The 27,930-nt window shown below is 46.8% G+C and overlaps 2 protein-coding genes and 1 long non-coding RNA gene across 5 annotated transcripts in view; 1 reads left to right on the plus strand and 2 right to left on the minus strand.

Moving 5' to 3' along the window:
* Positions 1-8,382, minus strand: part of TMEM201 (transmembrane protein 201) — a 52,507-nt gene extending 44,125 nt beyond the window's left edge. The window contains exon 1 of the mRNA XM_084651798.1: positions 8,156-8,382. Within this exon, the coding sequence (XP_084507924.1) occupies positions 8,156-8,274 (119 nt within the window). The 5' untranslated portion in view covers positions 8,275-8,382. The remainder of the gene's footprint in view (positions 1-8,155) is intronic.
* Positions 8,383-8,601: 219 nt separating this feature from the next.
* LOC311532811 lies at positions 8,602-27,917 on the plus strand. Its single transcript, XR_014714452.1, has 4 exons — positions 8,602-9,115; positions 20,310-20,470; positions 20,562-20,627; positions 26,077-27,917. It is a non-coding gene; the product is annotated as an uncharacterized lncRNA (long non-coding RNA).
* The window catches only part of SLC25A33 (solute carrier family 25 member 33), a 35,866-nt gene continuing 21,500 nt past the window's right edge, over positions 13,565-27,930 (minus strand). For all 3 annotated transcript variants that reach the window (XM_084651655.1, XM_084651656.1, XM_084651657.1), the window contains 5 exons: positions 23,795-23,872; positions 22,148-22,248; positions 19,607-19,673; positions 17,778-18,061; positions 13,565-15,688 (listed from right to left, as the gene is read on the minus strand). In XM_084651655.1, coding sequence (XP_084507781.1) covers positions 15,486-15,688; positions 17,778-18,061; positions 19,607-19,673; positions 22,148-22,248; positions 23,795-23,872 — 733 coding nt within the window. In that variant the 3' untranslated portion in view covers positions 13,565-15,485. The remainder of the gene's footprint in view (positions 15,689-17,777; positions 18,062-19,606; positions 19,674-22,147; positions 22,249-23,794; positions 23,873-27,930) is intronic.

Genomic DNA, 27,930 nt, shown 5'->3' on the forward strand with positions numbered 1-27,930 from the left:
CCTCAGGACAGAGGCAGAAGCCAACCCACCCAGAGCAATGGCACTCATTCATTAGTGGACTGTGGCCAGCTCTGCTGGGACCCACATGGGCTCCCTTTGAGTCCTGGATTATCCAGCAGCCCTTGATGAGGGATCATGCTGACAACTGCAACCCAGACAGCCGGCACATAACATGCTTATAAACCCTCCCAGGGCCCTAGCATGGGGTCTATGCCAAGAGATCAGAGCTGAGAAAGTTTCTCTGAGGATACCAACTAGGTACAGATGGCAGGGCTGGGAGCTTTCCTTTTTCTTGTCCCATTTCCCACCTTCACACCCCTTTCAGTTCCAGTCCTGTGATTCCTGTCCATCTTCTCTCCACACTTCTCCCTCAGGGCCCCCAAGACTCCTTTCCCTACTCCTGCCTAAAAGACATGGCCAGGGATCAGTCACAGCAAGGAGCGCTCTGCGGCCCACCCTGGCCTTGTGTCAAAGGCAGAGCTGCTGGCATTGTTGCAGAACTAGTTCTGTTAAAGATCTTCTACATACTCTCTGCTGTCAGGGAACTGTTCCCTCCACAATCCACAAAGGACCCTGCTGCAAGGGAAGCTACCGACTGAAGGACTTGGGCGAATCTCAGAGAACCAGTGAGAAGCAGCAGCCACCGCTACCACCCGTGATGAGATTATAAATGCCAGGATACAGAATGCTAGCTGGACGGCAGGAGTTAAAGGGAGTGTGGTAGGGATGTGGGTACACCCCCTAATGCAAGACACTCCTATTTGAAACAGGAGACTTGGCAGGACCATAAATAAAGGGGTCAGCTTCAGCTCTTGAGTTTCTCCCACCCTGCCCAACAGTGCTGCTGCTCTCTACCAGTGAAGTTCAAGGTGGTGTGGAAAGTCGTACTGCTGGGATAAAAATGCTGCCCTGCACCAGAATACCCATCCCCATGGGCTCTACGGCAGGCAATAGAGTGGGTTGGGGAGAAGAAAGAAAGAGAGAGAAACACACACATATTGAAACCAACAGTCTATTGCAGGGGTGGCCAACCTCTGGCTCCAAAGCTGCATGCAGCTCTTCAGAAGTTGATATGTGTCTCCTTGCATAGGCACCAACTCTCTAATGTGCCGGGGGGGGGGTGGTAAAAGTGCGCGCATGCTCACTGCAACTCCTGACTCTGCCACAGGCCCTGCCCCTACTTCACCCCTTCCCCCAAGGCCTCCACTCCTTCCTGCCCCCTTCCCTGAGCCTGCCATGCCCTCGCTCCTCCCCCTCGAGCTTGCATGCCGCAGGAGGCATAGGAAAGGAGAGGGAGGTGCTGATCAGAAGGGCTGCTGGCAGGCGGGGGGTGGGGAGGGAGCTGATGGGGGGCTGCTGAGGTATTACTGGGGCTCTTTGGCAATGTACATAGGTAAATTCTGGCTCCTTCTCAGGCGCAGGTTGGCCACCCCTGGTCCATTGGTTAGGAGGTATGAGTGGGAGAGTCCTGGAGATTTTGGGCCAGAGAAAGATGGTGGTCTTCACTGGTGAGCATTCTGGATCAGAGAGACAGCAACGTTAACCCCAAGCGTTCCAAAAGTCACAGGTACTCTTTGTCTTCTGGTTTCTGAGTCTGTAGGGTACGCTCCGGTCACATTTTCAAGCTTTTCTTTGCAATCAAGAAGGCTGGATTTTTTAAAGATGAAAACAGATTCTCATGTAATCACAAACTTCCAGGAACTGGAACATGAAGAAATACATCAAATATCTCAGCCTTTGTGCAATGTGCCTCAGGTGGCATGCGATCAGGATTCATCACTGAATTTGGTCCACTGGTTGGCTCGTTAGCTTCCCCAGCCCGGGTACTGGCGGGGAGTGAGACACGAGCGCAGATCCACGCCTCCCACACCAAATACCGTGAAACACCTACTAAAATTGGAAGAGCTGGCTACCCTGGAGACAGTAAACAGTCAGATATTTGCTGCCTAAGTTATCACTAAATGGTCTCAGCCCAGCTCCCAGGTGCACACCTCTCAAAAACACCAGCATAACTAGTACCAACTGGTTCCCTTCATGGCAATCTCAGCAGAGCACGCAACAAGTAAGTGGGCATGAGACTTGGATCCCGAGCAGGTGGTCTCCTTACCACATCGTTAAAACATTCATGAGCAAGTGTGCCTAGCTGCTGTTGTGCTATACCTGCTTTGTGGTAAGATGAGGTCATTGGTCCCCAGGGCTGAGAACGGAGCATAAATATCGCACACACGGTGGTATTTCATGAGAGGGAAAAAGGCGTATTCTGAACTCCAGTGGAAATCCTAGAGAAGACAAGGCAGTTTGTAGTCTTCTTATGAATTAGCAGGTCCAATTAAAGACTATGAGGGAGCCTAGGGATTACCTGGACCTGCTAACTTCTGTGAAAACTATGCACTGTCTTGTCTTCCCTAGGATTTTAGCTCATGTTGGTTAATGCTAGTTCAGAGTGAATCTTCTCCCCCACAGTGAAGACAAGACCACACAGAGAAAATCTTCAGTGGTTAAGAGACCTATAGGAAAGAGAGGCCCTTCCCTCTACCCCCCTGAGAGAGTCCTAAGGCAATAAGATTTATTTTAATGCCCAACGTGCTCAATTCAAGACAGGTACTTAAAGAACACTGTTAAAATTGGGGGGGGGGGGGGAAGAGAAGAGAAGAGAGATGTCCTTCCTTTAGATTAGGTGGCCAATCCAAGTAAGCCACGGGCTACCGGCATTCACCTTTCAGCAGCCAAGCAGACCACCATACAGGAGTTTGAGGTCCATTTGAGGCACACTTCAGTCTACTTCTGGCTCCTCCAGACAGGTCTGCTAGAGGGCATGCTCACCAGCCCCTTAAGGATGATATAGTACTGGATGCCGTGGGCACAAAAGAGGGGTGGGGTCTATTGGGTCTGCCTCTGAGAAACTAGGAGAAAAGGAGTGCTTTCGTCCCGTCCAAAGGTTTGCTGGTACCAGAGACTACACAGGAGAACTAGACTAATAGGTACAAGAGCACTCTCTACTGTGGGAAGAGCATGGAAGCTCCGATTCCTACAAACATGCTTCTGTTTCTCCCCTCCAGATTTGCATCCTTATCAGGGTGGCGGAATGGCCACAAAGAATTCAATATCAACCCTTCCTTCACACAAAGGATCAGGATTTCTCCAGCTCCTCCTGCTTATTCAGGATAAGAAGCAATAATCCCCCTGGTATGACCCTGTAATCTGTTGCCATGGAAATGGGTTCAAAAATCAGAAGATCCCAACCTCATGGAGGGGAGGATGGTTTGTGGTGAGAGCATGTGAGTGGGATATTACCCATCTAATTGCAGGGCAGGAGTGAGGGACGAAAGTATGGGTACGGAGGGATTTCCCTAGGCTGGACTCCAAGGGATCTGTTCCAAGGTTCTAGAGTGACACAAAGTTGGATCAAAGTTTTAAAATGTATTTAACAAATTTACCTTTTTCAAAAAATCTTTTTGAGAGTCAATGCTCCATCTTAAATCAGTGTTCTCAATCCCTCCGACTACATCAGTCTTCCTCAGTACCCAATCCACACCAACCCCTCCCACTCCTGAAACTGCTTTGAAAAACTGTCCTTCATCAGTGGAAATATGCTCTAGAGTACCGTAACTTCACCAGAAACTCCTTAAGGGGATGTCTACACTGCAGCTAGGAACCTGTTTCCTGCTGCAGGAAGAGCAAATGTAGACATGCCCAGTGAGTGTAATCTAGGTCTGCAGACATTATAAGTGCTAATGACTCCATTCATCTCAGTGGGATGGGGTCACTCAGAAACCTAGGCTGCTCTGGGGTGGCCCATTAGTAGCAGGGGTTTCAGAGTTAACTACCCATTAATTTGTACTGGACAATTCACACTTCTTCCAGGTACTGTTGCAGGCCCCCAGCCCAGTAGAGAATTCTGTAGGGAAGTGTCACTGCCACCCCATCGTCCCTTTGCTGTTAGCAAATTATAGGAGGACTGGGAAGCGCTGGTGGAATAATTTTTAACAAAAAGAACAGGAGTACTTGTGGGCACGTTAGAGACTAACAAATTTATTTGAGCATAAGATTTTGTTTCATGTTCTCTGTGTATATAAAATCTCCCCACTGTATTTTCCACTGCATGCATCCAATGAAGTGAGCTGTAGCTCATGAAAGCATATGCTCTAATAAATTGGTTAGTCTCTAAGGTGCCACAAGTACTCCTTTTCTTTTCGCAGATACAGACTAACACGGCTGCTACTCTGAAACCTAATTTTGAACAGTACTTTGTCCCAGCAGTGCTCAGCACCACTATGTTACCCCCCAAACAGTTATGAAGACCAGTCCCTGAGAATGTTTTCAGAACAGTGGTAATTTCCCTGTACAGAAGGGGCTCAAAAAACTCTAAGATTCTCTGGATTCCACAAACACATTCCACCTGAGCCACTTAAGCAAAGCAAAGAGGCACTTTGGCTAAATCAGCACCAAGAATGGTCATGGAAGCATGGCTTATTTCATGGAAGATAGCTGCACGCCATCAGTTTCTTATCTACCCTTAATGTCAAATGGAAATGTCAGGTCCTTTACATGGAGGAACATTGACTGTTGTCCTATTTGTTCATTTATATAAAGCCTATGTGTTTTAGAAGAAACCTGAACTATTCTGCTGTAGGTGTCTTATTTCCATTTGAAAGTTCAAACTGTAAATGAACCTTACACTGGTCATGGGGACTGTCTCCTACTCCAGTGAAGCACAGTATGGGTGATAGGATGGCCCAAGTTTGCTCTGTTACACCAAGTGTGTCTTGTCAAAAAGCACATATCAAACATTGGTTTTAAGTTATGCTAGTTCTAAGCTTCTCAAATTCAACTCAGCTCCCACTGTGCAATTCAAATCCTGACTCCACCCCAGATACAAGAGGCTATAGAAAATAATGTTTCAAGGAATAAGCCTGAAAAAGGGGAAAAAATAACTAATAGAAGCGTATATAAGGTATATAAAGCTTCCTTAGGCCAGTACAACTCCATTCGATTCAGCAGGAATCACCAAAAATAACCAAAGCCTAAAGAGCACCATTAACCCCTGCTTACCTTTCTAAGTTGCTATAGTGCACCACTGTATGGCATGAGTGTACCATCTTGGCATTGCTTTCCCTAGTGGGATTCTGTTCCATTGCACTTATACACGCCTGCCTCCCCGCTAATGAACCAACCAAAAGTCTGCAAACCAAGTAAGTAGCTCTCACCTTCCCCATTATAATGCCTGTTCATTTGCTTAAAAAAATAAAAATAAAAAAAAAATATTGGAGCTGGAAAGAAAATCTCAAAGCCTGAGGCCAAACTTACTTCGGTATAAGTAGATTGCTCAGGGGGTGTGAAAAATCCACACCCCGTAGCAACACACTGACCTAACACCCAGTGTAGATAGCACTATGACATGGGAGAGTTTCTCCAATTGACATAGTTAATCCACCTTTGTGAGTGGCGGTAGCTATGCCAATGGGAGCTCTCCCATCAGCATAGTACTGTCTTCACTAAGGCCAGCTCTATACTATCACTCACTTTGATATAATTTATGCTCCTGGGTGAATTCTGTGCCAATGTGCAATGCAGAATTTGTGCAGAATTAATGTTCTTTGTAGAATTTTATTTTACCCCTGCAAAATAGGCGCTGCAAAGCTGCTGGACCTGGCAGAGTTCAGCTTACCAGCTCACAGTGTGCCTGCACGGGAGGCATGGGCAGGCTGCAGTTGCTGGCATGGCCTGAATGAAGGAAGCCTTGTGTGGGCCACAGCCTTGCAGCAAGTAGAGCTCTGAGTCCAGCAGGGATGCAGACTGCACACACGGGCTACCGAGCCTGATCCTCATCTGCCCAGGGATGGGAGCAGACCCAGCTGCGCCATCTCTCCCAAACGGTGAGGAAGGGAAGGCTGCACCGCATTCCGCAGAGGGACAGTAACGAAGCTGCACAGAAAGGAGCCTGTGGCTGGGCTCTGGGGAGGAGCGAGGGTGCGGGCATCTGGGCCTGGGGGCACCTCGCAGCTGGTCTCTGGGGGGAAGAGGTGCAAGTGTCTGGGCCAGCAACCCCCAAATACCCCCTCCCAGTGTACACACCCCTCCAGCATGCTCCAAATACCCACCCCTATTGTACGCCCCCCTTCCAACTGCCCCTCGCCCTGCCATTGTCCTCTATTTAGGAACTTGAAATATGGTACCCCTACGCGGGCAAGGCAAAAAAGTGAGAATCAACTACGAGATGTGTCCAGCTGGCATGTGTGACACACCGAGTCAGGCACTCAACAAAAGCATAGAGGTTTCTTTAATTCTCTACTCATGGGGAAATCTTTTGTTGTTGACTGTATTGTTACAGACATACTTGCTGACAGATATTTTGAAATAAATCATCAAAATAACTGAAACTGGAGGGATTATATTGTGTTATTCTAACAAATAAAACATGGAGACTTTTAAAATATAGGGTGCAGAATTTTTAATTTTTTGGCACAGAATTCTGCCAGGAGTAAAACGTTCATTGCTCAGGGGTGCAAATAAGCCACCCTCCTGAGCAATGTAAGTTACACCCACCGAAGCAGAGCTTCTCCCGCTGACATAGCTACCACCTCTCATGGAGGTGGATTTAATATGCCAACGGGAGAACTCTCTCCCATGGGCACAGAGCATCTCCACCAGACGCACTGTAGCGGAGCAGCTGCATCAGTGCAGGTGCACAGATAAATAACTTATTGTAAATAACTTATTGTAATATAGTTCACAAAAAATGCCAGCCACTGACACATCTACAGAAGGAAGGGAAGACACTTCAGATTTTATGAATTTATGCATCTCCTGTAAGAGCCAAGTGCCTGGTGTTCAGTTATGGAACACAAAGACAGGAAATAGTTTTGGGGACGGGGAAAAAAATGTATCCGGCTATCCCCCTACAAATAACTGCTCCCAAACAGCTCAAACTTTTGCCCATTTCGGAATTTTGTTTCCTAGACAGATACTGAAATTATGGAAGAAATTAAAAAAAAAACAGAAATGCCCTTCTCAGTTGCGTTCCTACCCATTCCACATATTTTAATCACACACAATTTTACCGTAAGACCCAAAAGTCCCAGTAGCAACTGAGGCATCCCCATGCTTGGTACTGAACAATCACATAAAGACGCAGTGTTTGCCGCAAAGAGCTTACAACTAGACTGGACAAAATTGGATTTTATTTTTTAAGAATTTGGACAAATACCCATTTTTAAGCATGTTTTCAACTTTTTACAGGTGTGGGAAATGAACGGGGGGGGGGGTCAGACACTAATTATTTAACGGCAGGGGACATAACTACTTGTGGACTGCCAAAGCTTTGTAACTGTTAAAACACAAGCTGTCAACATCACGTCAAAATATTCGGAGCAGGCGGCTACTAAATCAAACTAAAAAGTGCTGAAGCAGCATCTTCCTTAGCTGCAAATGTTGATAATCCAGGGAAATATATTCCCCCCCCCCCGCACACGGTTTACGGTGAAACGGACCTTTATAGCCATTTTTCGATCAAATCTCATCCTCCCAAGCCTCTTTAGAGCCTAAATACCCGGGGGGGGGGGTCAGACAGGGCCACGGCACCCGAACAGGACAGCTCCGACGGTTTATGGACCGCCTAGTCCCGTGAGCATCTGTCCTTCCTACTCCAGCCCGGTCGGGGCCAAAGCTCCCAGCGGCCGGGGTCTTTTCTCCTCTTTTGCCGCCTGTGCGCCAGTGACAAGCTCGGGGGAGAGCTACGCCTCCTCCCCTGCTTAGCAGAGGGCGCCGGGCTTCCTGCCCCTTCAGTCTCTCTCCTTCAGCCACCCGCATGGCGAGCACGGTCCCCTCCACGCGTCGTCCCCCGTCCCGCCCGGCCAGCCGGCCCCACCACGCGCCCGCAAGAGCGCCACCCGCCGCGGCGGCAGCGCCCGGGACCCCGGTCCACTTCCCGGATTCCCCCTTCGACCGCACCCCGCCTCCCGCGGCGGCAGGACCCAGGCACCCATCGCCGCCTCCGCACAAAGGGAGCCCCGCGCGGGGGGGGGGGGGAAGCGAGGCAGCAGGGAAAGCCCCGCTCCCCGGCGGAGCGCCTACGGGAGGAGCCCGGCGGCAGCGGGCCGGCCGGCGCGGTTCCGCTTCCCGCGCCCATGCGGCGGAAGAGGAGGCCGCCCCTTACCTCCGCGCGATCCTGCAGAGGAGCAGCCCGGCGGCGGCGGCGGCGCAGACGGTGACCCCCAGCCCCCCGGCCAGGCCGGCGACCGGGCAGCCGGCCAGCAGCGCGCTGGCCGCCTCCATTGCCGGAGAGCGGCCCGCGGAACGCCCGGTAACGGCCCGCCCGCCCCGAAGGCGGAGTAGCCGCGCGGAGAACGCGCCTGGGCCCCTCCGCGCGCTCCCTCGCCAGCCGATCCGCCGCCTGTGACCTTCGCCGCCGCGCTTTGTAAGCGCCGCCGGCCGCCCCTCCGCCCCGCCGCGCGCCCGCCGGTCCGCCAATCAGCGGCGGGCAGAGGGGGCGGGCGGGGATCTCGGAGGCTTGGCGGAGGGGGGAAGCGTGCAAGTGACTCATGCCTCGGAGGCGGCCCCCGGCTGCTGCGTCTGCAGCGGCTGGCCGGCGGAGGTGGGCGTAGGAGTGGAGGAGGCAGCGTGAAAGGCCAATGTCGTGCCAGGGGGGGCTGTGAATCAGGGAAGGCGGGCGTGTGTGTGATTCAAGCGCGCAGCGGCCGGCCTGGCAGGGAGGAAGAAGAGGGCAGTGGTCCGACAGCCGCACGGATTGGTCGTTGCACGCACCAGGAGGGCAGCTGGGGAGAGACGGGTTGTGAAACGTTAAGATCGTGCGGAGCCAGGGAGGCGGCGGAGAAGGTCGTGTTAGAGGGACGGGCAGGGGGCCAATCCCTCTCCAAGTCCGAGCAGGTTCCCTACCTGGGGTGCAGATGCTAGGGGAGTGAGAGTCAGAAAATGTTGAAGATCCAGGCTGCGGCTTGTACGAACTGATTCTGTGCACTGCCCTCAGCTTGGACTGTGAAGAGTGACCCTGTTCCCTTTCCTCATGGGAAATGTTTCATCTTATCTACTACCCTGGGGCTTGCAAACAATGGAAAGACCCAGCGCTGCAACCCCCTCCGGTTTTCAGACTGGCAAGGTAAATCTCGGTTTTTCAATAAGTTTCTGGTCTTTGAGAGAAAAATGACATGAAAGTATGCTAGTTTTGCTTGACAAATGCAGGTTAGTTACCGGTCTCCTCTACATCAGCCCAGCACTGGCTTTCCGAGCCTATGGCTAGAGTCAGTAATTTGATGGAAGAGTAACTGGGGCAGGGCCCTCTCTCTCCTGCCTCTGTTCAAGTCCACGTCCACCTCAGAGACCTTTCGCCTGGACGAACACTGGGTGCAGGTTGTTTACAATATTAGTTTCCACCGCCCATATACTCTACACAGCACCACTCCAACAGTCCTGGAGAACCCTCCGCTCCTGGGGCAAGCAGGAAAGAGCACTCTTCCTGTCTGCTTCCCTGCACTTCCTTCCTGTGCCTTTTGTACCATCTGTCTAATTAGCCTCGCAGTTCTCAGCCCATCAGTTAGGCACAGCTCTTCTTAATGAGGTCTGCTCTCAAGTATTGAATTAGAACTGCTGTACCCAGCAGTCTGTCACACACCTCCTTACCCCCTCCCCCACCATCCCTTACCAGAGGTGCCTCCATGTAGGAGTCTCTCTCTCTCCCTAGGGTAATCATCTGGGTCACCCTGGTGGAGTCTGCTCATTTTCCACCCACAGAAATCACACTTTGTGGGAGGAGGATACCCCCACAGCTCAGGCTTAGCCCACAAGTCTTCACAGCATGGGCACCTGGGGGAATGGCTCACAAGATTCTCTCCCTTTGTATCTAGCAACGGATCAAGGTTACTCTCTTTATCCCACTGCTCACTCGGGGCCTCGGGTTCTCCAAATCCTCAAAGCCATGCCTGGGTTTCTTCTCCTTGGGGCTGTGGAGCAGGGGACTTCATAGGTCCAACAGGCTCTACTAAGGAGTTCAGGCTATTTCCCCTGTACCTCCTTCCTTAATTCCTATCCCCGCACCCTCAGTTTCCTGAAGGACTCTCCTTTCCTTCTGACTTACGCTTTGTTGTCTAGAGGCTTCTACTGCTTTTCTTTCGGGCTCATTCTCTTCTCTTTCCTCTGGCTTCTTTTTCCCCACCCTGGGATTCCTTATACCGCCTTGTTTCCCTGTTGGGAAGGGGTTCCAGTCAGTGCCCAATACAACCAGATAGGACAGCCCGTCCACTACCCCAACCTGTTTCCAACAAAACCTCCCACTGACCTCAAGGCGCACCCAGGCCATAGGGCAGCATTTCTTATCCCCATGGACTCACTATGTTCCTAGTTGCTCCTAGAATCATCCAGTAAGACTTCACCAGCTCCCTCCAGACCAGAGAGCAAGCTGAGGCTGTATCCACAAGTCCCCTCCAGAGAGTTTCCTTCCCACCATAACTGAAGTGTGGACAGTTTGTCCATTGCTTTTCTCTAGTTTTGGCCCAGCTACAAAACTCAGCAAAACCACAGTCCATGTACAGGCAATCCCTGCGTGTGTCCCTGTCACCTGTCTCTCTATCCCCTTCCTGCTGAGGGTCTCTGGTCTGCCTCCCATGCTCCAGATCCCTATATGGTAATCCTCCCTTTGTGGGAAAGTCCACCTCTGTGCATTCCTCAGTTAATATTATGGCCGCATCCATCAGACCCCGTAGATGCTTCCTGGCCCACACTTGGTTATTCTCAGGAAGGCCCTGAAGGAACTGTTCTAGCACCAGAGCTCCCTTATTCCCCGCTCCCCAGTTTGGGTGTCTGGTCTCAGTCAGCAGATGGCCTAGTCCATCTGCCTTTGGGTGAATGCCCAGGGCCATAAACCCCCAGCCCGCCTTGCAGATCAGAACTTTCAGTGGAACTTCAGTGGGCAGCCCCACCCGCTCCAGAATGGCTCCCCTCACTGCCTTGTAATTCGTGGCTTAAGCCTCATTCAGAGCCATATAGGCCGCTTGGGCTTTCCCCACAGATAGGGAGCCAGCCTCAGGGCCCAGGTTCCCCTATCCCAACCTGCATCCATACCTACCCTCTCAAAAGTACCCAGAATGCATCAGGATCCTCAGCAGGGCCTATCTTATGTAGGCCCTAGGCCCTGTGTCTGGTTTACCATCCCCCATCACAGGACTCACCACTTTCTGTAGGAGCTGCTGTGACATGTTGGCAAGCTTTTCTGCTGTGAGGCCTGCCTCTCCATGCGATAGGCTTGTTGGAAACTTTGCAGGGTCTTCTCTGTTTCACCAGCCATTGCAGGGTCTCCTCCATCATCCAGGCCACCAAACCTTCACGCTGGCTACGATCCCAGACAAGCCCCCACGTGTGGCAACCCCCCCCCCAGCCCCCGCTCAAGTTCACAGACAGTTCAGAGGCCTTTTCAGGTAGAACACCCAGTGCTGTTTATTTGCAATATTAGTCTGCACCACCCCCATATCCTCCCTCCAACAGTCCTATGGAGCCCTCAGCTCCCAAGGCAAGCAGGGAAGACCAGTCTCTCCCATCCCACTTTCTTCCTGTGCCTTTTGTATCATCTGCCTAACAGCCTGATTAGCCTCTCAGTCCTCCTCAGCCCAGCAGTTAGGCACAGCTCCTCTTAACGAGGTCTGCTCTGTTAGAGCCGCAGTGACCAAAGTGCTGGCTCAGCTGCTATTTCCCAGCACCCCTCTGGTCCCCTGCTTTTGACCCTGTTGAATCATTCTTTGTCCCCTGCTTGACTTGAACCTTGGATTTAGTGCTTCCTCCCCTCAGGCTGGGGGAGGGGCCTTCTGATACAGGTAGGCTGGTTCCCTCCCCCTCCCCCCTGAATTTAATAGATGATGTTGCCCAGTACACAGCTGTGAAATGGAAGTGGCACCTGGGCTGCAGCTTCTGGCTGGCTGGAAGTGGAACAGCTCTTTGGCTATAAAGAGGGTCAGTTCAATAGAGAGGTGCAGCCTAGGATCAACAAGAGGGGCTGCTTTTAAGAAACCAGCACTAGTTTTACATTTCTCAACTTCTGGACACCTGTATTTGGCCTAATTTTCCAGAGGTGCTAAGTACCCACAGTTCCCACTGACATCAAAGAAAATTCCAGGTGTGAGAACTTCTGAAAACCAAAGACCAAGCTGTTTCAAAACCTGGGCCCCCAGAATCAATGGACAAATCAGAAAATTTGGCTGAGACACCTGTATTCTAATCCTAGCTCTGACACACTCCCTCCTTCTGGCATTGGTCAAGTTGCTTATAATTTCTGCCTCCTTTACTTCCAACTGTACAAGAGAGATCTACCCACTTCATAATTACGAAGCAAGGCTGCTTCCACATGAGTACTTACTAAAAATGAAACAGGACCACAAAGACAGGTGGGGATGAGGCAGAACATGAAAGAAAAGGGGAATAGAGAATGGAATGAATATACACAAACTCTTCAAAGTTGGAGGAAATCAGCTACTTTTCAGGAGGAGGAAAAAGAAGTGACAGATCAAGACTGCACCACTTTCTCTAGGCACGACCATAATATATAACCAGTCATGCAAACAGCCTTCTGAGGAGCCAGGACACTACACCTGATCCATCCTCTCACCATCAATTCCATCAGAGCTACCCCAAAAATTAGACTTACAGAAACTGGTATCCTGAACCACCGTACGGCTTGTTTTAACCATTCTCCTACAACGGGTGAAATCCTGGCCTCACTGTTGTCAATGCGAGTTTTGCCACTGACTTCAATGGGGCCAGGATATTACCCAGTATTTGCAACATGGTGTTAGGAAGCAAGAACCTGGAAGTGAAACAAGTGACATTGACTAGTATATTTTCATTACCTAAACAGAATGAATTTTTAAAAAGACCACATCAATTGTGAAAAAACACAAACATCTCATCATAAAAAGGACTCCCCTGCCTTTTTAGAGTATTTTAACATGAATGTCCCTTGAACTATTTCCAGTCCTTTCCTCCAATAATGGAGTTAGGCCTAGACTTACTGAAGCAGACTTCAGTGAGAGATTACTCACAAAGCATGACATTAAATGTGTATAAATCTTTACAGGATTAGGGTCTTAGACTTTTGAACTTTTTGGATTTTAGTGTAAGGGGAGGGAATAATTTAAACTTGAATTCATCTTCCAACAGCTGTCAATATGATACTTTCAATCACCATCAAATAATTTGCCAAGGTCATTAGTAAAAACAAAATCCAAAACACCTTATTGAACAGGCTTAGGTATTTTAAAAAACCCTGTTTGTAATCTCAAGTTTTGAGCTTCAAGCAAACCACTAGTTTCCCTTTTTCTAAAAGGGAAGCACCAGCAGCTCAGACACTTGACCAATGCTGTAAAAGGGAGCCAATGTACATGAAAAACAGGAATAATTTAAGAAAGCAGATCTCAGATTCAAGTTTTGAAGGAATAAGCAGCAAAAATCTTTTGGTTTTCAAAACTGACAGTTTAGAGTCCCACAAGGGTTTTAGAAGAGAGACAAGAAGCAAAACTATTTTAAGAGTCCTTTCACAATTTCTAGTTTATTCAACTTTCAATTTTTTTAATTTTAAATTCAAATTAAATGTTACATTCTCTCCTTGCCAATGAACCACTGTAGGATTTAATAAATTCTTCTATAGTTACATTGGGCCTCATCTATAGGGTACATATGCTTCACTTCCTCCTACCTCTGCAGTTGTCCTCAAGGGGGGCTTAACTGTTAGCATCCAGATTGGCATTCTAGTACAGAGACAGAGTGGGTCAGTAAGTACATTTCTAACCATCATGGTTATTCTCATTAGCCTTTTATAAGCAGACAGGATTCTAGAGCCCTAGCCTCACTCCTGGGCTTTTTCCTAACTATTTGTAACACACTCCGAAGTCTGGGTTTGCTTCTTGGTGAAGTTAGAGAAGTAAACACTGGTGCATGGCCAAGAATTCAACACCTGCTGAAGTCACGAGGAGCTCAGTTGTTCAGTTCCACTGTAGAAAAGACAGAAGATGATCTTTCTTGCGCTGTAGCATTTGTCTCAGCTGTCAAAGCAAATTACACTAATGGGTACAAGAACACAGTGGCCAGTCAAAAAGGCAAAACCAATTGTAACCCTTTAAGTCCCCCCAAAATAATCCAGAAACACCCAGCAATTATACCCGGACAGTGATATCTAGGCCGCTGGGTGCTACAACAATGTACGTGACTGCTTAAGTTTAAGCACCTTTCAAGAGCCCCATGAAAGGATTCGAGTTATGCAGGGTGCGTCATTTAAAATGGAAAGGCAGGAGCTATGTCACTGACTCGTGGTGAAAGATGACCAAAGTGTGTGTGTGGGTGGGGGGGAGCCATTCAATCCGGTCTCTTTGGAGCACACAAGAGATTACTGAACCTACATTAAGTGGGGGGGGGAGAACAGTCCAATAGGTTGTACTGGAGTAGGAGATCTGTCTCTCTCCATTTTTAACTTCATACATGGTTTCCTTAAAGTCTCATTACATAACTTTATATGGTTTTTACTTAGCCCAGTGAGGTAGCAAGGGTTATCAGGAGGTAAAATGTGCATGATTCCATTCCAATCCCCAAGTTTCTATTTCCCGGGGCAAATCAGATTAATAATAATTATTGATATCACCAATTAAAACTGTTTAGCTCCTAGATATTGCACCAGAAAGTGGAGCTCTAGAGTTGGCTTCATACCTCGAAGAATTTGTACTGATTCCCCCATGCCATTCAGAAAAGAAGTCACCCACTGGAGATGAGGAAAGTAATAGATTAGAGAAGACTTAAATGATGCAAACATTAAATGAGGTGCCCCTCCCAAGTATGATTTAAGTTTATCTCAGGGGAGCTATTTTGCTTAGCCTTTACAGGAATGTCTTCCAACATAGTGGCTTATCCAGGAAATTCCGGCATGAACATTTTATACTGGTCGAGTTGCAAGTTACAAAGCTGCCTCACTGTGCTCAGTACCCCATTCTGAAAGATCACAGGAATGATGAGTATTACACCCATGAATCAGCCATGAAGCACACTGAAAAGTCTCAGGCCTCAGTACTTCTGGGAAACAATAGTGTGACACACCAGTGGTAGGTCTCAATTTCAGACGCCAAACCAGTTCCTCTCCCACTTCAATACAGTTTTAATGACTATCAATCCAAGAGACATCTCAATAGCACAGGTACATATATGCCACATATACCTGTGCTTAAAGAAAAGGACAAACAAAACATACATAAATTAAATGCATGATTTAATTTAGTAGCAGTTTAATTCTGAGTCATCTCTCCTTAAGTTAAAAAGTTTAATTAACTATTAACGTTAATGAGTTGAACCCTTCCAGAAAGCATGAATCCAAAAGGAAAAAAGTGTCCAGCAGGTGATCAGAGACTCATAGCTATTCTCCATCTTCATCACCTGTATCAGTCTCTTAAATGGCTATTTGCTCAAGTCAGTTTTTATTTTCCAAAGGATGTTCCCTGGCTCTGCTACTTAGTGCGGTCTTCCAACAGGTACACAATTAGCTCATAGGTGGACAACACAATGGCTGTGTTTGGTATCTGCCTGATGAGCTGCGCAAAGAGTCCTCTATAGAAAGCCAGGTAGCCTTCCTCACGTGCTACCAGACGAGCCGTCTGAAAGAAAGTCTTGTATTTTGTGCCTTCCTCTCGCAGTCTTGTCCGTATGACCTCTGTGGGGGAACAAACAGAGCACTAGGTTAGTGTCTCCAGTCAAATCCCCCAGCGCAGAAACACATACAGGTTTCGGAAAGAGCCTGCATAGCTTAGGGCAACCAGAACCTTACCCTGGACAAGTGAGATGCCTGTTGGATAATCCGCTCACCTACAAACCCTGGAGTCCTGCAGGCACTGCTCGTCAGGCAAGGCAGGAAGTTAAAATTGGCTTTCCACTTCCATGTAAACACCAAACTGCACAAAAAATGGATGGCTTGCTCATGACAGCTGTTAGTCAGCTGACTACCTCCTCTGTTTCTGCTCACATTCCCCACACTGTGCTTTGGGAAGGGGGTACACAGTTAAGTATGTCCTGTGCTCTCCTCAAGCTGGTGTATGGTGTGAGCTGTGGCTTGGTGGCATTTACTTACGATGAAACAGAGGGAAGCCACTTCTGATTTGGCACAGCTACAGTGTTGTTCAAGGCCATAGCTGTGATCGACAGATGCATTTGGGCTGGATTCCAATTGATTGAACAAGAGAGGCGGCTTGCAGTACAGTGCTTTCTGTGAGGGGCCCACCACTCTGAAACTAGCTTCCTCCTCTGCTCCAAAATAGCCAGGCTCCATTGAACTTCAGAACATCTTGCAAGATGCATCAATTTGTGTGGGCTGCTGTGGCGGGCAGCTTTGGAAAGGAATCAGATTTGGGGTGGGGGGGATATCTGCATGGGGTGTGGGCTGTTTAGCTTTATGGCAGCGGCATCTACTGCCTTAGATAGGAGCCACTTGTAATTTGTATAAATCAAAACATTTATACAAGAATCAGGCTCTCTTTGGACAAGTCACCCTAGATTTTTTTTCTTACCTGACTCATTTGCACATAAATTTATATACTGTTCAGGTATGATGGAAGTCAAAAACAGTCTCTGTACAGTTGCAATAAAAACTGGCCTCATCTAATCTGTCTGGAGAGCTATGGCAGAGAAAGGCTTCTTATAGATTCAGAGCATTGATGGCACTATGAAATCTCTATGGAGTTGCATTCATTAAACAAGGTACTGAGGACAATTTAAAAAAGGAAGAGGAAGGCCTGGAATAGAATTAGTTTCTGACTAAAACTAAATTAGTCAATGGTTTGGTGAATCGGATTTCATGGTCTTTTCTCCCCCCTGGCTCTCTTCCATTTGTGATGTGATCTGTTGCCTAAAAGTTAGTGCCAAGAATGAGGTAAAAGCCCAGATTGGCATTTTCATGGTAGCATCTAAGGGTATCAGACTAAGAATTCAAGCCATGTTAACAGCCAGTATCTAGGGCTCTGATTTTAAAAGGAAGGAAAGAATTTGGCAGAGAGAGATGTGCAGGGAATCAGAATAATTTTTCCATAAAGCACAGCATATAGCGGAGTAAAGAAATACTGCCCGATAAGGAAGAGAATATCTTTGGCATTTTAGGACCAGCCTCATTGCCCTGTTTCCATCTCTCCCTTTAGCAGCCTTCTCCATGCTACCCCTTCTGTATGGAACTCCCATCAATTTTCATTGTCTGAGGGGATGGTGATGGCTAGGCCAAATCCCTGCTAAACCCCTCTACTGAGCTGCCTACAAGAGGTGGGATGCGGCATCTATTTAACCACAATGACAAGCATAATCCAAATGCTGCAACCTTGTCATTCCCCAGCCCCCTTCTCCCTTGATGCATCTCTTCAGGACAGAAACAATAGTCTATTTGTTCTGTAAAGCACTTACCTCCAGTCATTTATGTGGCACTCAAAGTGAGCTAATAAAAATGAAACAAACACACTCATGCTCCAAAGACCTGTGAGGAGCTGGATGAGGCTAATAGTGAAGAACAAGAGAAGGGAGGGAGAAGAGTTCGCTTTCTGTAGCCAACCTCCTTCAGGAAGTCCCAGCAATCAGCTGTTTAGCTAGCAAGGAGTAAGGGGAACAATGCTGAAGATCTGGGTACATAGACAGTCACTGCAGTAACATGGCATCTGCAGACATCCAGATTAATAAGAATATTACAGCACTGTCAGCCATAGAATAATACAGACTAAAGGCAACAGCTGTTCTACTGTACTGGTAAATGGAGAGTTTTAACATACCATGCGGATAAGCAATACAGGAGGCACAGCCCTTAGAAACAGCAGCAGCAAACATCAGTCCAAAAAAGTTTGTGGAGTTCCTCTTGGTCCCATTAGTAGGGGAAGGGGGCAGCTGGACATCCTTCAGGTGCTTCTTTAAACTTTCATAAATAGCAAAGCAGATAATGGTCTCCGAAATCCCAGCATAGGAGGCCGTCAAGCCTCTGTAAAAACCACGGACCCCTTCTGTCTGGTAAACGTATCTAGCACACTGCCAAGCATTCATCGGCTTTGAACCCCTGACTCTAAAGGGAGCAAATTAAAACAGGGTTAGAACAAGGCAAAACTCAAGAGGTTCAAAAATCTGCACAGACATTACAAATGAAAAGTGACCCAGGAGAAACAAGAACAGCTCTCTGCTAAGTGTAGCTGCAGGAATTTTCTAGGAACGCTGTGCAGAGACTTTTAATGTTCCTTTCATTGCTTTTGGCATTGTAGTCACATTTCAAATGCCAGTAGCAGGATTGTAATGCTAATTGTGCACATTTGCCTTTTCCAGTCAGCTAATACATGCCTGTGCTAATCTTTTCAGCGCCAGTCCTGGCTCCTCTGTCATAGTTTAGTGCTTTAATAACAGTACTATGGAGGGAGCATTGCTTTTTATTGAACTAGCAATTTCCTTCTTGTCTGGTTGGGGTGGGGCCAGAGACAAAGGTCTGTCTGTGGAATGATTCTTCAGGTAACAAGCAGCATTTAGGTTCAAAGGTGCCACCTAGTGAACTACTGGAGTTAGGCTTTTTAAATAATTTATAAACTGCGTAAACCAACATATTTTCAAGTACTTCTTGGTGAGTAATCTCAGTATCTTAAGGATCTTTCTGATCTATCACCAAACATATCCCTGGGAAAAAAATTGCCATTTTAAAGAGTCACATTATTAATGTAACCTTAACTATAGCTGAGCTCTCACTGTGCTAGAATCCCTCATGGCTTTCACATCCACCGGTGGATGTGAATCATTCAGCGCCAAGCTGTTACTATCAATTTTTACGTAAGACTATCCTCTGTCTCTAGAACATGTGGTTGAGAGTAATAGAGTCTTGAAGGGGGAGCCAAAGGACTTTAAACCCCTGAAGGGGACCCTTTTATTGCCATTATAGTGTTCTATGAAATTAAACAACCTCAATGATAGGATTTTTAAAAAAAACTTCACATTGTTCAGAGCGTAGCTAATGGGCAGTTACGGAGGGGCTTGTATTATTGAACTAGCCGAAGAGAATATAGAACCTACTTCTGTATGATTTAGGGCCAATATTAATGCTTTTTTTGTCGTAGAGGGGACACACATTGGATCCTCAGTCCTGACCTTTACCTCGTTGAACCCACCCTGAGCATTTCTCTTCAGTGCTTGGATAGTTCGGTAATGGGGGTCATACAAGTGCCGCACAATCTTTCATGTACTTAGGTTTGACACCACTGTGTGTGAGGTGGGAAAAATGGGGAACTGAGGCAGAGAAAAAGACTAGTGACTTGTCCAAGGCCACACAAGAAGTCTGGGGCAGAGGTGGGAACTGAACGTGGGTCTTGAATCCCAAGCTAGCACCAATTGGACCATCCTTCCCCTCCTCAGTAGTGACCCCTCTTGTCAAATTAAGGTACAAAATTGATAGGCTTAAGCTGTACCCTGGTCATCTGACAGGACAGGGACTTAAAGGGTATGGGGGTTGACTGGGACAGGGAATAGGAAAAGCGCTTTGTCAGGGATGCCAGAGCCACAGATGGAAGGGGCAAGAACGTGTGTTTTGGAGCTCCTCTCAACTAAGATGACCCGATTTCTTTCAGTCACTTACTTCCGTTCCAGCTGCATTCTGGTTTTCACCATCCATATAGGGTTCATCAGGGAATTTGTGACAAAAGCTGAAAGACAAAGAAAACAAAAAAACAGCGTAATTAAGAGGGATTGGTTGCTGCAATAACCATGACAATTGCTAAGCTTTAATGCTCTGTAGTCCCATAGGCGAGATTCTATTTAGAGATTTCAGAACAGGAAGTATAGGGAGGGACGTAGTCAGTTTGGAATCAACACACTGCTACAGAATCATAGCAAGTTCCCCTTATGAGGTATTCATTCTCTCTACCGTAGGATTTTGTTAGCACTCAGCACTGGTATTATTATGTAGCCCGGGTTGCTGTAAACAATCTTTCTATAAGATTTAATATTTACTGATTGGTTTTAGAATAATTTATTAACTTGTCCATGAACCAATCATCCATACCAGATAGTTCAAGACTCTAGGTGGTGCTGTTGAGCCATCTCCTTAACTGAACCCATCCATGCTTGAAATAATTTGAGAATGTTTTTTAATGGGCAGTTAGGTGACTTAGGTCTGAGTAAACTGGTGCAGTCATCCTGAGGTAAATTCTCCCAGAACAGCAAAGTACCATCCCAACACTGACAAAGAGAGAGACTACAAAGAATAGCTGATTTAAAAACCATTCTGATTGGGGATTGGCTGATTTCAATTAAATTGCACCTTTCCTTATTGTTCACAGGAGCATCAGCATAACCTCCTCCTCCTCCTCGTCTGCAAATGGCAAACGTATTTTCAGAAGAAATGTACACAAAGTTTTCCACATTAAAAGGGTTCCTACATAAGCAAGATGAAATACACTTGAGCACTAGCACATTCACTTGATATTGTGCTGCATGAGAGGTTAGTAACTTCACCTCTTCCCACCCCTTAAATCTTTAAGTCTCAGTTTCAAAGGCACTTATTATAACACGCAAATGGTTTCTTTCCCCAGCTGAGGGAATGACGACATATTGCTGGTCGCTGCTCAAGAACTGCAGTGCTTGGTGTATAACACAGGGTAAGATTTCTTTAAGACTAGGATTGTCAAAGGAGCCTAAGGCCCTGTCTATACTCTAATTGTACCGCTTGAATTATTCCGGTATAGTCTAGCACTACAAGCCCCCTAGTGGGATGCATTTACACCAGTACAAAAGTGTTTTGTTTTTTTTCTGGTAAATCTTATTCCTGTATGGGAAGGAGAATAAACTAGTCCAGAATAAGACACCTTTATATTGGTATAATTGTGCCAACACTAGGAGTTATAACAGTGTAAGTATTTCAGTAAATAGTTACTACTCCCCACCCCGAACCCCCCTCCCCAACATTGTTTTACTTGTGTAAAAATGTCGACAGAGCAGGCCTAAGGGACTTGTGTGCCCAACTCCCTTGGAAAGCCCCATAGTCTTATTTGAAAATCCCAGCTTAAATTCCTTGTTCCACTGGGTAATCCATCCAGTACTCTTCAGAATTTGTGACATATTGGACCCTCTGCGGTATACCAGTTGTTAGGCATTTCTTTATGTGGGGTGACTACAGCATGTACATATCTTATGTGGGTATTCACCTGGCAGGCTCCTCTAGAGTTTTATTTCTCACCTTCCAAATGCTTTACGGTGACTTTGAAAGTATCCTTGTCAGAGCGTCCCACAACTATGTTATACAACTGGTAAAAACAACCCTTGTTTGGAATTAATTCCTCCCTGGTTGAAACGGATACTCAGTTGTGTAAGTAGAGAGCTGCAGAAGTAAGCTGCATGACTAAGCCTCTGCATGAACATTAACTTCTAGTTCTGCAAAGAGGGGTTCCTTAAGAATCCATAGAGGAGCTTGCCAAGTTGCCTCCTGCCTCCCTGTTTTGAAGAGAGCTGGAAGTTTCTGGTCCAGCAGAGTTGATTTTCAACAGTCCCTGTACTTTGATTCCTGAGAGGTGCCCTTCCCAACATCATTGTTTCATGAACTCAGCCACCTCTCCTGATCTCAATCTTTTATGGAGATCATTTGCTGGATAAATGTTCCTTGGGAAAAGAATGCCCTTCTCCATGGTGAGGCCCAGCAACACAGTGGGTGTACAAACCCAGGGAGACCAAATGAACATTTTCAGGAAGATCTGGGCATTTCTGCACCATAATACACAGCTTGTGTCTTCGTGTGTATTATGGTAGCATACAGAGGTATCGATCAGATCAGGCGCCATTGTACAGGGTACTAATACAAACACAGTTCCCTGTTTTATGCTTCATTGCCAACATTTCCTGCTGCTTTAGTTGGGAAATGTGCTTTAGGCAGCCCTAGATGGTACGTGTACCATACAGAGTAGCATGTCGAAAGAATTATGGACCATCTGATAGATAAAACTTCTTCATTGCCCTCTATAAAGAGAGGTTCTTGAGAGTGGAGTGGAAAGGAAATGGTGCGTGACTGATTCTGGAGTAGGATCACCACGGATAACCCATTACTGGAAGCAGAATGGCTGGGCACCTTTGTACTATGGCAAGACAGCCTCGGAGACAAAGGGACACCCTCCATGTGATAACATACCTGCAGAGCCTGCTGAGCAAATGTGCACAATGTTGCTGTTGGGCACAAAAGTGCCATTAAATCGCTCCTTGGCTTTGGAGTAGCATGCAAAGTAGACCGCCCTGTGCCAGGAAGAAGAGAAGAAATTGCAACAGAGGATAATCTACAGACATGCAATTCAAACCAGTCACTGCTTTCCTCCCATAGTCCTGACCAACAAGGTAGATCTCAGAAGGGCCTCAACATTATTGTTTCCATCTGCAAAGGCTCAGCCTGCCAACCTGCACCGGGATGTCTGCCTTTACAGCCAGAGGATTAGAACTAGGGTGTCGTGCATTTCATAGCTTCTGTGGGCCAAGCTCAGTGTGCACATCAGGAACTCCATGCATTCCTCCATTCCACCCCACATGTTCCCATGTGCCACCCCCTCTATTTCAGGGACTCCCTGCAACTTCCTCACTGCTCCCTTACGTACAGGGCTCTAACTCCCACATCCTTCATTCACCTCCTCAATGCCAGTGGCTCTGCCTGCCCCCCATTCCTCCCTCTCAATCTCCCCCCTGCCACCAGGGGCTCTGAGGTTCCCCCACTCCTCCGTTGGCAGAAGCTATGCCCCCCATTCCTCCCACTCTCCCCCACCAGAGGTTCAGAGTGCCATCCCCCCATGGCAGGGGCTCTGTGTACACCCCTATCCCCCCAAACTAGGAACCCCCAATTTCCCCTCCACCAGGTGTTGTGTGTGCCCCATTTTCCCCATGCCAGAACTTTGTGCATGCCCACATTTGCTGCCCCCTTTCTTTTTGGTCTGTCTTAATGTAAATCTCACATTTTTTGCACCCCTTTATTTCTATTGTCCCAGTCTATGCCCAGCGAGTCACCCATTCCTGATATTCATTTAAATACATGGTTCAGTCTACATATTTAAAAAAAAAAAATAAAGGACTGGCTTGTACTAACAGAAACCCCTCTTTTTATCCAATCTCAAGTTCCCTCTCTGCAGATCAGTTACGTTAAGACAGTGTGTGAAACTGATAATGAAAAGCAAAGATCATAAGTAGCAGCCTGGATACACACACAGAGAAACAAAATGTACAGAAGCCAATAAATATGCCAGAGAAAGCCAGATTTTTAGGCGCTGTAAACAGGCACTTGCTTTCAGTCTGCTCGTACACCTTCTCCCAGGGAGAAGGAGAAGGAAACAGACAAGGAATTGAAAAGTGCTAGGCAAGTACTAAGTAAGATTAATTCACATTCAGTTTTGATTTGCACACCTCAAAAATAATGGCTCGAATTTAATATATATTTGCATCACACTTGCATGGCACTTTTTTCATCCATAGATTTGCAACTGCTTTATGACAAGGAAAGAGCTTCAGTAGCCCCATTTCACAGATGGGGTAGCTAAGGTATATAAAAGTTAAGCAACTTGTCCCAAATCACTGAGTACATCTGTGACAGAGCTGGAATTGGAATTCAGGTCTTCTGTCTACTAGGACTATGTGCTCTTACCACTGGCCAGCAGTTAGTTCATAAATGAACTGTTCGGGTGGTTTTTAGACTAGTTTAATAAAAACAGAGCATTTATAATATGCTTAGTACAATCTTTTTGCCACAGCCTTAAAATGTACTTTTTTATTATTATGGAACTGAACCCTTTAAGATCTTTACCTTGATGGTGCCACTCCAACCAAGTTTGGACCCAATCCTCGGAAGAGCGACCTTGGTCCTTCTTTTTCCAAAATTGACCTAAAAAAATAAAAATAAAAAACAAAAATAAAGATCACCAACTACCTCTCCTGGTAGATAATAACCATCAGTCACAGATCAGGAAAACTGTGGTAAAAGATAACACAGTATTAAACAACAAACCTATTAGCGATCAGGCTGTGCTCTTTGGTAGAAAGCTGGCTGATTTAGCTATTGACTTGAAAAAGGAAGCTAATGCAATGGAACTTAAGGGTATTACAGACAAATCTGCATTTGTGTCATATGAGAGCAGCTTAATAGCTCAATTGCTAGAAAACTATTGGGAGCTGGGTTATTAAAAAAGTTAATGGAGATCACAAGAGAAGTCAGTTCTGAAAGACAAAAAAAGCATTCATTCTATCACAGCTATTCCTTCAGGGGGAACATTTGAAGGGAAGTGGAGATTTCATTGAGAAGCAAAGGTGTATGGGGTTGAGAGGCCTTGCTAAATGGTGCACCCCTTCAAATGGGTCACCTGTGGGGGCTAACGAGCATAGGAGGTGGTGTTCCCTGCCCACTCTGCGGTGGGCGCGAGACTGAGCTTTCCTAGTCCTGAGTCAGTGACGCAGGGGCTGCCCGGACCCTATGAGAATCAGAGAACCATGCAGATTTCCCCACATGGGAGGGAGGAATGGGGAGATAAAGACTAGAGTGGAACTGCCCCACACGCTCTTTTTGGAGGACTGTGAGAGTATTTTTTGGGGAAAAGGGGGACAGGAGAACACATGGTCAGAGCATGGGGGGAGGGTGAGGACTAGTTTCCAGAAGTAGGAACCTACACATTCCTCCTTCCAAGGGGAAGCATACACTCCCTGTTACGCAGCTTGGAGTCTAGTCTGACCAGGCATTACAAATTCTGGTTTAGGCCTCCTAAGCAGAAGCACAGAACACTGCAGTTGCAGTACTGTCAATTCCGAGCATTGAAAAAAATCATGCATTTGATATAGCAGAGCCTAAGTTGGCTTTAAAACTCATGAGATTTAAAAATAAAATAATAAATAATAATGTTGGGATTCATTCTCTTTGCCTTCTGGGTTTTGAGCTTTTAGGTTACACCTGGATCACGTTTTCAAGCTTTTCTTTGCAATTATGATGGCTAGAAATGTACTCTTCTAAAATGAAAGCTGAGATTGTCACAATCACGAGACTCTAAGAGCTGGGGCTTTAAGACAGCCACCAAATATAGTGCGAGTTGGCAACACCGGTGAAGATCAGTCCAAATTCCTGACCTTGAGCGTAATTTTTTCCTTCCCATGGTTTAAACCCAAATGGGTGAGATGAGCTGGCACCAATATAAAAAAGGGAAAATGGTTTGGATGCCTCCTGGGGACCCTGCACAATTTGTACAAGTTTGGCTCAAAAGCATCCCTAGTGTAGGGTTCGATTCCAAGCAAGAAGCCTTGGCACAGAGGGACATTTACAAGTAAGAAAATAATGGTTGAGCCCTAGTAAGTATCCATGGACCATATTTCAACCATCAGCAAAAGCCACTTTTATTGCCATGGAGCTGCTTTGGATTTCAGTATGGTGGCCTGCAAGGCAGTAGCAGCCCTCCTATTTAATAAAAAAAAAAGTGCGTGTGAAAAACATGCGAGGAAATTCAAACAGCTCCTGCTTCCAAAGGTCCTTCACACGTGCCTGTTCTTTTGGTTTAAGTCTCCCATTTTGCAAAGTTTACTTTCCAGGTCATTAATGCTGCTGGCAACGTTTGCCGCAGAGCCCAAAAAACAAGCTCATTAGAAAGCTTCTGAAATGCATCCCCAAAGCAGAGCCGAATATTCTGTGTAAACTCCGAGGCTAAGTGTCTCCTAGGAAACAGATCCAGTGACTGCTTGTTCTTTGTCACTTTAATAGTCACGACTGTGGCTTCCAGCTGAGGTGACTCACCAAAATCTGGTTTACACACAAGCAGCTTGCCCTTCTGGGACCATTTTCCATTCTGAAAGGTTCCACAGGCAAGTTTAACCAGGTCCGTCCAGGGCATTTATTTTCTTTCTAGCCTTAACAGTCAGTGTTTTCATAGCCAATACACAACTCCCTGGGAGCAATCTGACAGAGGCCTCTGAAGGCTTTTCCCCTTTCAATGGAATTATTGATACCACTCAAAGCACCTAGTTCACCCACCCCCAGCTCAGCAGTTTCAGAAGAGAAGGGCAGAGGGAATTAATGCAAAAGACCCAATTTGCTCTCCATCCTGCTTTAAGGTTTCAAGTTCACAGCAGCAGGAAGGATCGCCACCAGCAGCATTATTTGAATTGTAGTGGCATTTAGGAGCTCCAATCATGGACCAGGACCCCACTGAGGTTGTTGTGTGTTTGCACAGCATCTACAACAATAAAAAGACAATCTATGCCCCAAACCCCTAGTATTCTGCAGCCTGGAACACGCTGAGACATCAGTAAGAGGAGCCCCAAAAAGTCATCACCGCTCATTACCTGCTCTAGAAGGCTTGCTTGAGTCGAAAGCTATTAATACAGCATCTTCTCTGAAGAATCAATCATGAATAAGGCTAAGATTTTGTCACGGTTATTTTTAGTAAAAAAAAGTCATGGACAGGTCACGGGCAATAAATAAAACTTCATGGAAGCCATGACCTCTGTGACTTTTGCTGCTGTGGCTCCATGGTTTCCCCCGCCACTGTAGTAGCCGGGAGCTGTGGGGAACCCCCTCTGCCTGCGGCAGCTGCAGAGCAAGCCCCCCCTTTCACCCACAGATGTTGGGAGCTGCAGGATGACCATTTCTGTCAAAGAGAAAATGGGACACCCCCAGCCACTTGCCCAAGGTGGCCCCCTCCCCTCCTCACCCCTCCACTTGAGGCTGTTGCCCATCGCTGGAACCCTGAGGAGGGCCCCCTCAGGAGGCTGTTGCCTGTTGCTGGAAACTTGCAGGGGGCCCCCGTCACTGCTGTCACCTGTTGCTGGAACCTTCCTGGGGACCCGCTGGCTGCCAGCTCCAGTCCCTCGGCCCCTGGGGCTGAAGCAGAGACGGTCACGGAGGATTCTGGAAGTCAGGGATTCCATGACCTCAATGTAGCCTTAATCATGAAGAATCAGGTTCTGAACAGTTGACTCCAACGATATAACTAAGAAAAATGCTGAACGAGTCCATGCTCCCTCTATACCCCTTCATCCAATGTTGCTATAGAGAAGGCAATTAGTCTTGGGAGGAAAGTGCACTCCTATCTATAGGGAACGCTCTACAAATGTGGTCTCTGAAAACTTTCTTTGGTGGAGGTGGCAACAAGGAAGGCGTTTACACTTTCCTTGGAGAATGTGCCCATTTACACAAAGTTGTGGTTAACTGCAGCATCAAGGGGGTCTGATTTCATCAAAATGGGAAAGGGGAGCCAGTGGCAAGTGTACACTGTCTCTTTAGGAGAGTGCACTGAGGTCCTGTGTGAAATCAATTCTAGACTCTGAAGAATTTATTGTCTGTGAAATACAAACAGTACAATCGATTCGCAAGATTGCTTCACAGACATCTGGAAAAGGAGCCAGGCAAGCGACAGACTTTGAGCAGTTGCTGAAATGAAACAAGATTAAATAAATCCAGACCACAAATGCTGACTTTAATGAGTCTATAAGGATGGTAAAAGCTCACCCAGTTTTAGCCAACTTTCTATCTCCCCACAAAGGACAACCCTGAAAATGAGAGAGTGGTGAATACTGTCACAAGAACTGGCTACCTTGAAATGGTTTTATTGGACTCCCTTTTAATCAGGATTGCTTTGTGTCGCAGGAGGGAGGGGAGTTAGATGCATCCAAAATGTACTGATTTGCTCCGGTTACCTTGGTTGTGCATCGTGTACTGCTCTAGACTCAATCTGACCAAAAAAAAATGTTATAAAGAGGAGTGCTTGGCATTTGTGGGATAGGGTGGGAGAGAAGTATTGCTTATCTATAATAAGAGATTCAAGTTGTGACGTGACGCAAGCTACACAGTCTGTAGAGGACTTGATTGCCACTGTATTGTTATCTAATTCATGCAACTTCACTGGGCAATGTGCCAAATTTATCAGTATTACATGAATCAACCAACATGTTTGGCTGGGCTTTTTT

Source organism: Lepidochelys olivacea (genome assembly GCF_965140295.1).
Source record: "Lepidochelys olivacea isolate rLepOli2 genome assembly, chromosome: 18".
In the NCBI taxonomy this organism is placed as follows: domain Eukaryota; kingdom Metazoa; phylum Chordata; order Testudines; family Cheloniidae; genus Lepidochelys; species Lepidochelys olivacea.